At 47.3% G+C, this 11,591-nt stretch overlaps 1 protein-coding gene across 1 annotated transcript in view; it reads right to left on the reverse strand.

The window, feature by feature from the left end:
• The window catches only part of HOXC10 (homeobox C10), a 4,825-nt gene extending 1,494 nt beyond the window's left edge, over positions 1-3,331 (reverse strand). Inside the window, exon 1 of the mRNA XM_026115944.2 lies at positions 2,469-3,331. Coding sequence (XP_025971729.1) covers positions 2,469-3,255 — 787 coding nt within the window. The 5' untranslated portion in view covers positions 3,256-3,331. The remainder of the gene's footprint in view (positions 1-2,468) is intronic.
• Between the last annotated feature and the right edge of the window lie 8,260 nt (positions 3,332-11,591).

Genomic DNA, 11,591 nt, shown 5'->3' on the forward strand with positions numbered 1-11,591 from the left:
TTTTACTGCATTAAAAAAACGTTATAATAATTCAAAATAATCCAAAATGCACAGCAGAGGCTGAAACATCCGCCTCGCTGAGGCGTGTTCTTCTTGCGCGAAGAAATCGCTTTTCCCTGGTCCTGGAGATCTATTAAGCAGCCTTTGTGTCAAGTGTCTTTTTTTATTTTCATTTTATTTTCGTAAAGTGAGACTGCATGAAATAGATTTGCCTTTATGAGCTGTGTGGCTACGTATAGGTAAATTCGGAGGTAATTGTAATCCCATATACACTCTCCTCTCTCGACACACGCGTATACATATGCACACATACACTTTGCAAAGGCAAACGTATTTCACACGTACATAAATAAACACGGCAAATACTTGGGCTTTGAATTTGGTCATGAGAAAATTCTGGCACCAGCAGTCGGCCAATATTTATGTCTAAAATGTGCAGGAAAGGGCATAGCGTGTTCTACAATTGTAGCAATCCCCTCGTCGCTGCTTTAATGCCAGCTTCAGGAGATTCACTTGCTAGAAATATAAACTTTATTTAGCCAATTACCTCTTCAAAATTAGCTGCAGTGACATGAAACCACGCTCACATTTGCAGAAAACCTTTTATGCTAAGCAAGCCCTGGAAATCCCCTCTGCAACACTAGCTTCCCCCAAATTCTTAAATTACGTGAGGAAGATAGCTTACCTTCTGCATGAATAATAATTCTGGTTCAACATAAACGAAAACTTAAGCTATGAAACATTTTAAAAAGAAAAACCACAAACAGAAGCAAACAAAATCCGCCCCAGATTGGATCTGACCATTTAGAAACACTGCAAACAACGTCAGATTTCTTCCAAAACGCAACAAACCTGGGAAGCAACGTCTTTATCCACGCACCCATTTTAAGTTTAGCATCTGAACCACAAGAAAACCTTTATCTTTCTTTTATTTCCGCCCCAATTACGACCCCAAACCAACATAATCCTTCTTTCAGGTTAACTCCCACCAAAATCTCTCTTGACACGAACGTCGAAGGCGCTTTGTGCAGATAAGTTTTGTGGGGGTTTTGATAACCTTGACTTTGCGTTTTTTGGTGTAATCGCAACCCAGCTGTCAGCTAATATAATTTCCCGTTGGGATGCGGCATGGTTAAAGGGGGGAAAGGGAAGAAGAAAAAAAAAAAGAGGTGGTTCTGGGCTCTGCTTCGGAAAAGGCCAATTTTTGGAAGAGGGAAACCTTTCCCTTGAACGCCAGCGGATCTGGGCATGTGGTGCCCCAGCCCAGGCATGGCTGCATGGGGGGACACCACGAGCACATGCGTGCAGCTCGCCGGGCACACACGGAGCCATGCCCCCGCCACCCTCCTGGTGCCCGAATTAGAGCCCAGATGAGATATTTTAATTCGCAGAGCCCGGGCAACTAATGAAATCCGTCGCTTAGCTCTCTATCCGCTGCAAGGCTTTATACCAGGCATTTTTTTACGCCAACTTTTTTGGGAAATTCCACGCGTCCGTCCACATTATCTCCACTTCTTGCCCTACCAGAAGCCTCTGAATCCACCTAGCTTCCAATTCGGATAGCAACAGATCCGAATATTCAAATAACACACAGATTTCAAGCCACAGGCAATCTCTACAGCGAAAATAAAACGTGAACACTGAAAGCCTCTTTTCAGACAATCCCAAACTTAAAACAGCTGCTCAACACACAGAAACATTTTTTGCCTTCGTCAACGAGACCTCAATTCGCCAGGGGAAAAAAAAAGAAAAAAGAAAAAAGAAAAAGCTTTTTTCCTCTCTGAGCCTTCAACGAGCTTCTAAGCACTGAAATGAATCACAGCACACAACTCCAGCCTGAGATGTTTGCGACTGAAAATGAGACTCAACGCATTCTCCTTTCTCATCTCCTCCAAATATTTAACACCGAGCAAACCCAAAGCAGGCAAAATTGGCTTAGCATAAGGAAAGCGAGCATTTGCAAGGGAAAACAATATGAAGGGGGGGGAGAAAAAACCTGTTTTCATCTGTCTTAAAAAGCACAAAACCCCCCCAAACAACCCCTCCCCCAAGCAAACCCCAAGTCATTGCAATTTCGGAGCCTCTGGAAAGCCACCTCATCTTATTACATTCTGCAGTGTGGATTGCAAGGACATTTTTTCCATAAGTACATGCACAGCAATTTTTCTCCGTGTAAAAAAGCGAGAGGACGGGTTTTCCAATAACCGACTGTTCCATTTTGTCAGCTCCGATTTTTTCCTTTTTTTTCCCCCCCAACAAACATTCATAGGAAGAATATATATATTTAAAAAAAAAAGAAAAGACAGCGACAATAAAGAACATTATGATGCCAATCTCTGGAGGAGAAGTTGGCACGGCAGCGAGCGCGTTCCTGAATATTCGCCTTATTGTTGTCGTTATTATTCTTATTAGCTACGGATGACTACTAATTTCTGCAATTAGCGAGCGGTAATGAAGGATTCCCTTACCTTTTGCTTCATTGTCAGAATTGTCAGTGCTGGTGTCAGTGGTTTTAGGCAGGTCTTTCTCGGCTTCCGAAGGAGCGGGTTTGGGCGCCGGGGCGCTTTTTTCGGTTTTAATTTCGTTGGTGGAGGGGTGCTGAGCGTGCTCGGGTTTTGTGTTTTCGGGGAAACTCACTTTGGCCACCGGGGGCGGCGGCGGAGGTGGAGGAGGTGGCGGTGGTGCTGCTTCCAGATGCTCGCTCCTTGGGTTCAGGCTCGCCCTGGCTTCAAAACTTGCCTCAAACTCATTTGGATTGCTGCAGTTGGGCGTCTTCTCCATGGAGGGGTAACCTTGGCTTGCTCGGTAGTAGCTAGGAACGGGGACTTCATGGTCATTTAGGCAAGACTCAGGCATTTGGTTGGGGTAGAGGGCTGCCTCTGTGGCATTTTTAGCCCTTTTGTCAGCGTTATACATACAGCAAACATTCTCTTCCTTGACATTGGTGGGGAAGGAGCAGGATGGGAGCTGTCTTGCAACAGGTTGCTCGATCCTGTACGTATTTTTGGGGTCACACCAAGTGTCTAGCTGCGAAAGGTAAGATGGATAGGTGCTGAGAGACAAGGTAGCGCTATTCACCTCGTCCCTTTTGGAAAGAGACGGGATAATTCCACAGTTCCTCATGACTCCGCAGCTGAAATCGCTCCCAGGCTGCATGTACATCCCTTGGCTGGAGGAATAATTCTCCCCTCTACAGGTACCGGCCAACGAGTCCATCAAAAACGAGTTAGAAGTCACATTGTTGGGACATGACATTTTCAGAGAGGGTTTTTAAGGAGGACTACTCCAGCCAGGGGCTGACATCTTTTTTTTAGGGGGAAAAAAAAAAAAAATATCAAGCACCATAATTATCCACGCATCGCTCCCGTCTCCCCCCCCCCCCCCCCGACACGTGATGCCCAGGCCAATGAGGATTGAAAATGGCCTTGATGATTCAGACGGGGCCGACGTCACGGGGGTCAAGTTGTCGCCACCGGGAGCGGCACCGTGGAGCAACAGCGACATCTGCCAGCACCGGGCCGGGACCTTCACGTTGAACAAAGGCAGAGCCCCCCCCCCCCCCCCCCCGGCCCCGTCCCCGGGCGCTCCGCTCCCGCCCGCCGGTTTGTTTACCAACGGAGCCACGCGTGTCTGCGGCGGGGCAGCGAAAAGGGGAAAATATATATAATAGAGGAAAAAAATAAGGATTTGAAATGAAAAAAAAAATTCTGCCCCCTCCGCGAAAATTTTGCAAAAAAAAAAATTTTTAAAAATCGGAGGGGGCAGCGAAACGCCGGTTGCAACCTCAGCCGCCCCCCCCCCCCGCCCGTCTCTCCTTCACGCTTGCGGATTTGCTTTGTATGCGTGTCCCCCCCCCCCCAAAAAAGCGGTTTTACACCCGCTGCAAGCAGGACCCCCCCCTCCCCGCTTTGCTTTCCCCTCGGTCGCTGCCGCCTCCCAGCTCTGCCGGGTGCCCGGCGGCCGGCGTGGCTGCTTCGGCCGTGATTTTTGGGGCTAGAAATTATATTTTTGTGTGTGGGGGGGAAACCGGGTGTGCTACGAGGGCTCGGCTGTGTGTGTGTGTGTGCACGGAGGGGGGGGGATGCGCTGGGTGCCGCTTGGCTTTTTCGCTCCCTCCTGGAGATGGGGAAACGGAGGGAAATATTGGGAAACGAGGCAGGGACCTGCTTTCTGTCTTTCAGTCAGGCATTTCCCCGAAATCCGGAAGCCCACGCTTCTTGGAGCTGTTTGGATATTTCCCAGGCAGCTCTTGATTAAAAAAAAAATACAATAAAAGCCTAGGCTTTCTGTCTTATCCCCCCCCCCTTTTCTTTTTTTTCCTGCAGCAAAGCAGCTTCGCCTTTCTGGAGTGCAAGAGGCTCTGCAAAGACAGCTTTTTTTAATTATCCACTTGCATTCCGAACTGTCTTAAGTTTCTGGGCTAAAATGGCATGTGGGGTGTCGCGCACAGACCTCGCAGAATTGGTCGGGGAGAGGGGGAAAAAAACCCCGGGGTCAAATTCGCGAAAGGCGAGCGAGTTTCGGCTGGCGACCTGCGAGAGTGCGGCAGGGCTGGGGGTTTCCTTCCCCTCCTGTCTCTCTGTCCCTCCCTGCCTGCTCTCCCGGGGTCTCTCCGCCAGAAATAACCACGGGGCAAAAATCAGAACTGCCTAAATCTCCTGCGGCAGGATTTCCAAACTGAAACTTTTTTTCCCCCCCGATTTGGGCAGGATTTAATTTGATTTTTTTGTGTGTCCTGGGGAGTTTTCACGCAGAAAGTTAGCTTCCCCTCCAGTTTTTTTCTCCGTTTTGTGGCGCGATTCGCTGCCGTGGGAGCTCAAGTTGGCGTTTTCTTTTAAATTGCACCATCCCCGAGCCAGAATTGATGTTTCAAATCCGACGGAATTTCAGCCTCCGCGGTTGTTGTTGTGTGCGTGCGTGTGTGTGTGTGTGTGTCCCCTCCGCCTCTTTTCTTTATTGGGTATTTTCTAAATCGTGTAGCAATTAAACTCAAGAGTTTTACCATTTTTTTTCCCGGCGTGTTGCAGGGCGAGTCGGTGAACTTTGATTCGAGGCGAAGCGGCGAATTGGGGGAGTCGCGTATAAATAAATGAAAAAAAAAAAAACAAATAGCCCGGAATTTCAAGATCATTACGAGCGATTAGAAAGACACGGGTTCAGAGTCACTTTCAAGGGAAACAAAAAGAAAACGCCACCTTTCATAAGAAAAAAAAAAGGGGGGAGAAGAAAAAAAAATGCAAGGGGAGCAAATGCGTGGAAAAAGAAAAAAAGTGCATTGTATCGCCGAAAGTGGAACTTGACCGTTTGGGGTGATTTGTAACGGTTTCAAGTGAAGTCCTGCTTAAATGTTCTCACGTCTGCAAACCTGCTTTCCCAAAGATTTGCCCAAGCAGGGCTGTAAAATTCCCCTCTACTTAACTTTCAAGAGGCTTGCGGGTCTTCCCGCGGCCTCGAGTGGGACAAGTTTAAATATCTTAGGCCGAGAAAGCCTAAAAGTGCATAATACTATTTCGCGTGCCCTCTTCTCCAGCACAGTAAAAGCTTTCGTAGGCTTCAGACGCCATTTGGTTCCCCTGGAAAGCTATTTGCGACTTTATTGCCTCTATTTGTGTTATCTGCATAGGTCTTTTTAAAACAGTTTGATAGAAATCGTTCGGTTTTATGATATCCAACGAAAATTCCACATAATATTTATAAGCAAAGAATAAAACTTTAGTATGGGAGCCAATATTTTCTCATTTATAGGTGATGAAATTAAAGACCAATGCAATTTTGTATTATATTGCTTTTTTTCCCCCGGTTTGATTTTTTTTTCGCCCTCTTCTACTTTATTTTTGCAGCTGATGTGGCTAGCCAATAATTTATGCTGTTCAGTCAAACAGCTACACATGTGCATTTTTTGGGACACCAAAATTTGACCTCATAGTTTCCTGTATTGTCTGCCTACAGATTAAATATGCTTTCCTGGTTTTTCGCCGTGTATTCTGGTGTGCTTTTGTCGAAGGAGATATTAACGAGCTGCATGGAGCACATCAGAGGGAAAAGTGCCCTTAAATAATTGGATTTTTCTTCTTCGTCGACCCGGGCGCTTCACAATAGCATCTCGAGCAAATATCTCTGTCCAGGTTGCAGGAGAGGCAAAACGGTGGTGGAAACCTCATCTTTTATGAATGTGTAAATGTTGGGAGTATAAAATAAAGATTTACACCGTTCGCAGGCGTTTTGTTTACCAGTTTTTGCCAACACGAGCTACTGATGCAAATGTTTGAGAGGTTTCAGAGCCTGTTTCGCATGCTGCTAATCAGCATCTTTGGAAGCACAGAGGGCTGAATTAAAAACCACACACACACACACGCACAAAATCCCACGTATCATAAAAAAAATATGATATGAATATATTTCAAAACTTTAGCACCATTATTTTTTTGGCCGTGTAAAAAGGGAAGCTGGCGGCAGCGAGCAACCCGGAGGAGTCTCCAGGAGACCGAATATTGTTTAAAGTTAAAAATCATTAGAAGTATGATAAACATGGGTCATTAATGGAAGGAGAAATAAAATTCATCAGCCTAAGTGGAACCCCCGTTGGGAGAAATGCCTTGCTCTAATTACGGAGAATAAATACGAACAAACGCTATTAAAACTTAAAAGGGGAGAGGGGATAAGGGCTCTAATAAGCTCCTTTGGATTTTACACGCTTTTAGGGCTCAGGGTCCCTGCGCGCACCGCGGTCGGGGCACGGTCACCTCCGCACGCTGCGCTGCCCCGTCCGCGGGTGCGTTTCCTCCAAAGTCCCTGTTTTCAACCCGGCCTTATATTTTTTGGGGGTGGGGGGGGGACCAGTCCAGGGGGGTTGTTTCCCCCACTGAGCTCCGAGACACACCAAAAAGCGGGATTTGGCCCTTTTTCTCCAAGGGGGGAGGTAGGGAGCAAAGTGTCCCCATGTCCCTCCTATTGTCCTCGCTTCCCCCAGCGCCACGGAGGGAAAAATTGCCTCCAAATATCCCGAAATCCGCAATCGCGAGCCCAAGGAGCCCGTGGTGGGAGCAAGGTGGGGAGAAAAGATGCCAGAGCCCCCCCTCCTCTGCCTCTCAAGGAGAGGATCTCAATGTGCACAAAGACAAAGCCTCTCGCGGACCTCGGCGCAATATTTTACCTGTCCCCCTTTTCAATCTAATTATTTAACCGTGAGTTATGGATAGAAAGTGCTGCTTATGCCCATTGTATTTTTTACCAAGTTTTTCGTACGTTTTTATTGCAAACATTCATTTTCGCGCGGAGGAAGTATTTGGTAGCAACCCTTTAATGATTACCTTAAATTTGTATTTCTGCCCGGTATTATGCCCCATGTTGTAGCGGAAATAATTCTGATTTATGGCAAAGTACACTGGAGTACAATAACAGCGATGCAAAAATAAAACCCACGCCTTTATATGTTGGCTCAGAAACTGTAAACTATCACCACAAGAAATCTATCAAACTTTACAATCCCTCTTACCCTGCTTCCTTCTTTCTGAGTAACTTAAGTCAAAGAATTATGGAATGATATTATGTTCCTTGAGGTGGTATTGAAAACCGTGTTGGAGCTTTCCTACCCCCAACATAGCAGACGGCGGACACCCATATACTGGTCTTAGTTTGGACCCTTTCCCTTCTCTTTGATCCCGAGGACGAAATTTGGGAAGTGTAATTCATATATAAGAAAGGCCAGCGCGGGTGACAGAGCCCAATAACGTGACACGGGGATTTTGGGGAAGTTTATTCAGTGCTGAAATGTTTCCTTTAATTTTCCGACTGCCTTCACAAACTTTCATGCCGCACCTCAAAAAGGAGAATAGTTTATATCGGCGGCTGGGGAGCCCATGTGGGAGCCCTGGGAAGCTGGACGGTTGCACATTTTGGGAATTAGGAGAGCTTTTCTGGGCAACAGTCAGGCCTGGGTTGCATTTTATAGGCTAAAAAAAACCATCCAAACATTTGAGAGAAAATTTGGTGCTCCTTGGGTTTTTGGAAACCCCTTCTTCCAAAGATTAAAAAAAAAGAGAGAGAAGTGAAGTTGAAAGAGGCGAAGAGTAACGCTGAAAGGTAACATTGAAAACAATGAAGGACGTGTTAAAATGTTGGTCTGCTCTGGGAGTTAATAGCAAACCTCAAAGAATTCCTATTTTTCACGTAGGACCATTGGAAAATCATTGCTTTCAAACTTTGTTACAAAGCTGATCATTTAACAGGCTGCTTAAGGCGGGTTTCAAGCTGCAACTCCGCTCTGCTGAGCGCCTCAAAATACAAAATAAACATTATTGTTTCAATTACAATTTTCACAGAATATGGAGAGCCACAGGAGGCCCGGAATATTAACTCACTTTTGGAGGAAAAAAAAAAAGCAACCGAAAAAAAATCCGAGTAAATACAAATTTCACACCTATAGTAGTGAAATAACCTGGAGATAATGGAGCGAAAGGATGAACATTTTTTCTCCCTAGCTTTGCCCAGATTTGACAATCTCTACCTTCAAAGCACAGATCCCGCCGCAGAGCTTCAGCGCACTGAGAAACATATGTGCACATAGAGAATTTATAAAAAAAAAAACACCGGATTTTTCCTTTTTTTTCCATACCTGAAGTCCTCAGCCTCAGAGATAACCTCGAATATCTTCTGCTTCCTTAATCACGCGCTGTTTGCAAAAAAAACCCAAAACTGTTACATAGAGATTCGGCTCTTTTAACAGGCGTTTGTACAGTAACATACGGTTTATATCAAACACATCTTTAAAGCAGGGGAGAGCAGATTTGCTTAAGCGTGTATCACTTAATTCAAAGAAAGGGATTAGGCCGCTTTTTAACAATTAAAACGAACGAATTCACTCTGCTACTTGTAGCACATAAACAATTGTAATGTTTACATTAAGTCCCCCCCTCCTCCGCTTTTTTTTTTCTCTCTAAAATGAATAAAGTTTTTTATGGGCTCCATCAGCAATATGCTGCATTCTAATTCCTCAGCTCCAGATTAAAAAAAAAAAAAGCCCTTATGGGGTTGCAAACCACATTCTTGTGGTTTCATGCTGTAATTTAGAAGTTATCAAAAGCAGAGGAACGTGCTTCAGCCTCACATATGCTGCGCATCCGTATATCCCCCGACTTTATGGAAGGCGTATAAGCAAAGGCCTTAATGAGCCGCCATTTTGGGGCAAAATCATAGAAGTCATATAATATATTTTAATATTTGCCCGGGCAGCGGCGGGGCAATGCGGCCGTGCGCTGAGCCGTCCGCCAGCAGGACACGCTGCCTCCCCCTTGCTTTGGGTTTTGCTTTGGGAATTTGGCTTTTGGGGTTATTTGGGGGGGAAAAAAGGGGGGGTTAAACTGCAGTGCAAGTTTGCCTCCAATTTGCAGTCATTTCGCCAAAGTTTTTGCCCCTCTCTCCCCCTAGTCCCCTTCTCCCTCTTTTTTTTTCTTCCCCCCCTCCGGCCCTGCTCGTGATCCTACGATATTTCGGCAGCAAATTCTCCGCCGAAAGCGGCGAGGTGCTTCGGGAGGCCGAATTGCCTCGCTTTTCGCCCGGATTAGGGGCCACCTTGGAGAGGGAGCCCCGGCTTTGGGGGCCGCTGCTGCTGCTGCCGCCTCTGCGCCGGCCACGGCGATGGCTCCTATAAAAAAAGTTACTCGCACACAAATAAATGAATTCACCCGGGGATCCACAGGCGCGGATTAGCTCAATTGCTGGTCGACTCGAGTCCACTTGCCAAAACCACTGGCTTTCTTCTCGGCATTTTCTACTCCCCGCTCTGCCAAGATCCAAGCCCGACGTCAAAAGCCGGGAGGAAAGTGCAAAACGCTCAAAAAAAGGCTGGATTTCCCCCTCCCGGCTATTGTGTGCCGCTCTTGCTGAGTTGTTCAGCTCAAGTTGGTTATTTACAGGCCACCGAGGAGGCTGCGCCTTTAGGACCCCTCTGAGCGCCCGGGTCAAGCCGAGGTGGGTGCGGGTGGGTGCGGGTGTGCAGCGCCGTGCGCCCCGGCCGGCAGCTCCGGCCACTTTATCCCAGCATTTGCCCTTCTTGCGGCTCCCCCCCCTCCTCCATTTACCCCCTCCCAAAACAACAACAACAAAAAAAAAAAACATGCGTTTTTCGGCAAAAGTGGAAATGCTTTGCTTTGCATGCAAGCCAACATCGGTGAACATTATTATCCCGCAAGAAGCCAATTAGAAGCCTCCCCCCCCCCCTCCTTCGCCTCCTTCCCTCCGGGCAATATTTCACAACAAAGTAACCCCGAGCTGCTTCCAATATGTTGGGTATGAAATCCAGGGAGGAATGGGAAACAGGTTGGGTTGGGGTGTTCGTACGTCACGCGGAAAGGTCCTCCGTAATTAGTCTGTGTGTCATTAACGTAGGCACCGAGCGAGCTTCCCAGCCTATGAGGGAGGCTTCGTTGGGACGGACATTAGCGGCGGGGATAAAGTTGCGTGCTGGAAAACCCTAAATGCGTGCTGGGAATTAAAGGGAGGAAAAAAAAAAAAAGAAAAGGGAAAAAAAACTTGTAAAAGTTTTTATGCCAAACAAAGTTATAAAAACTTTTCATGCGTTGAGATAGCGAAAGGTTTATAACGATAATAAAGGGGGGGGGGCGCCGCGTGTGCGCAGCCCTCCTCGAAACGCACGAAACGCGGCGCGGCTGGGTTAAATATTAAGCATCATAAACGCCGCACGGGGTGCAGAAATTTGTTTCTGTTTTTTTTTTCCCCCCTTGGAGGTTTTTTTTTTCCCCCTTCGGGGGGAAAATGTGGGTCCCCCCCACCCCGGGCCCACCTCCCGCCCGGGCTCCCTGGAGGCGGGGCGGCCGGGGACCCGCGACCCGCTCCCATCCCGCTTTATTACAAAAGGGTTAAAGGTGATGGACTTGACTTTATTGAAGTTCAAAGACATCATATATTCACATTTTTCCTTCCTGCGGGGCTCGCTCCCACCTCGGCTTCCCCGGGCCGCCTCGACAAGCCCCTCGCGGGGGCAATTTGGGGGCTTTTCTGCGGTTCGACGGCAGCCGGCCCCAAAAAGCCGCCGCCGGACCCTCCCCTCGCTCCGCGCACGTATAAACCCACCCTATAGGTGCATATATAGCGAGATACAGACGCATAAACCCTGTTCTGCCTGTTCACCCCTTGTGGTACCCAAAGCATCTTCCCTGGCCCCCCCCCTCCCCGCCGCCAGATCCCCCCCCCACCCTCCGCAGAACATTAACAGCCCTTTTCCTACATGGCACTGATGCTTAATGCTGCTGTAAACTCCCACATGGTCTATAAACTTGGATTTTACAACTGGCATTCCATTTTAGCTCGCGAAAACTTTGAACTAGGCCTACAGTTTCATTGTGCTGCAGTTGAACTGAAGACTTGCGGGGGGGGGGGGGGAGAAAGGGAGGGGGAGAGGGGAAAAAAATCCCTGGGCAAAGCTCCCTTATTTGTTTACTATTTACTGCGGAAGTCTTTTTCCTTTAGCCAGACGGGGTAATTAAGAAAAATTAAGCTGTTTAGTGCTGCAGTCTTTATTACAATGTCTAGACTAGCCGCTTTTGTCCGGACAGCCGCTGCTGTTACGGAGC

Source organism: Dromaius novaehollandiae, chromosome 28, assembly GCF_036370855.1.
Source record: "Dromaius novaehollandiae isolate bDroNov1 chromosome 28, bDroNov1.hap1, whole genome shotgun sequence".
Taxonomy (NCBI): domain Eukaryota; kingdom Metazoa; phylum Chordata; class Aves; order Casuariiformes; family Dromaiidae; genus Dromaius; species Dromaius novaehollandiae.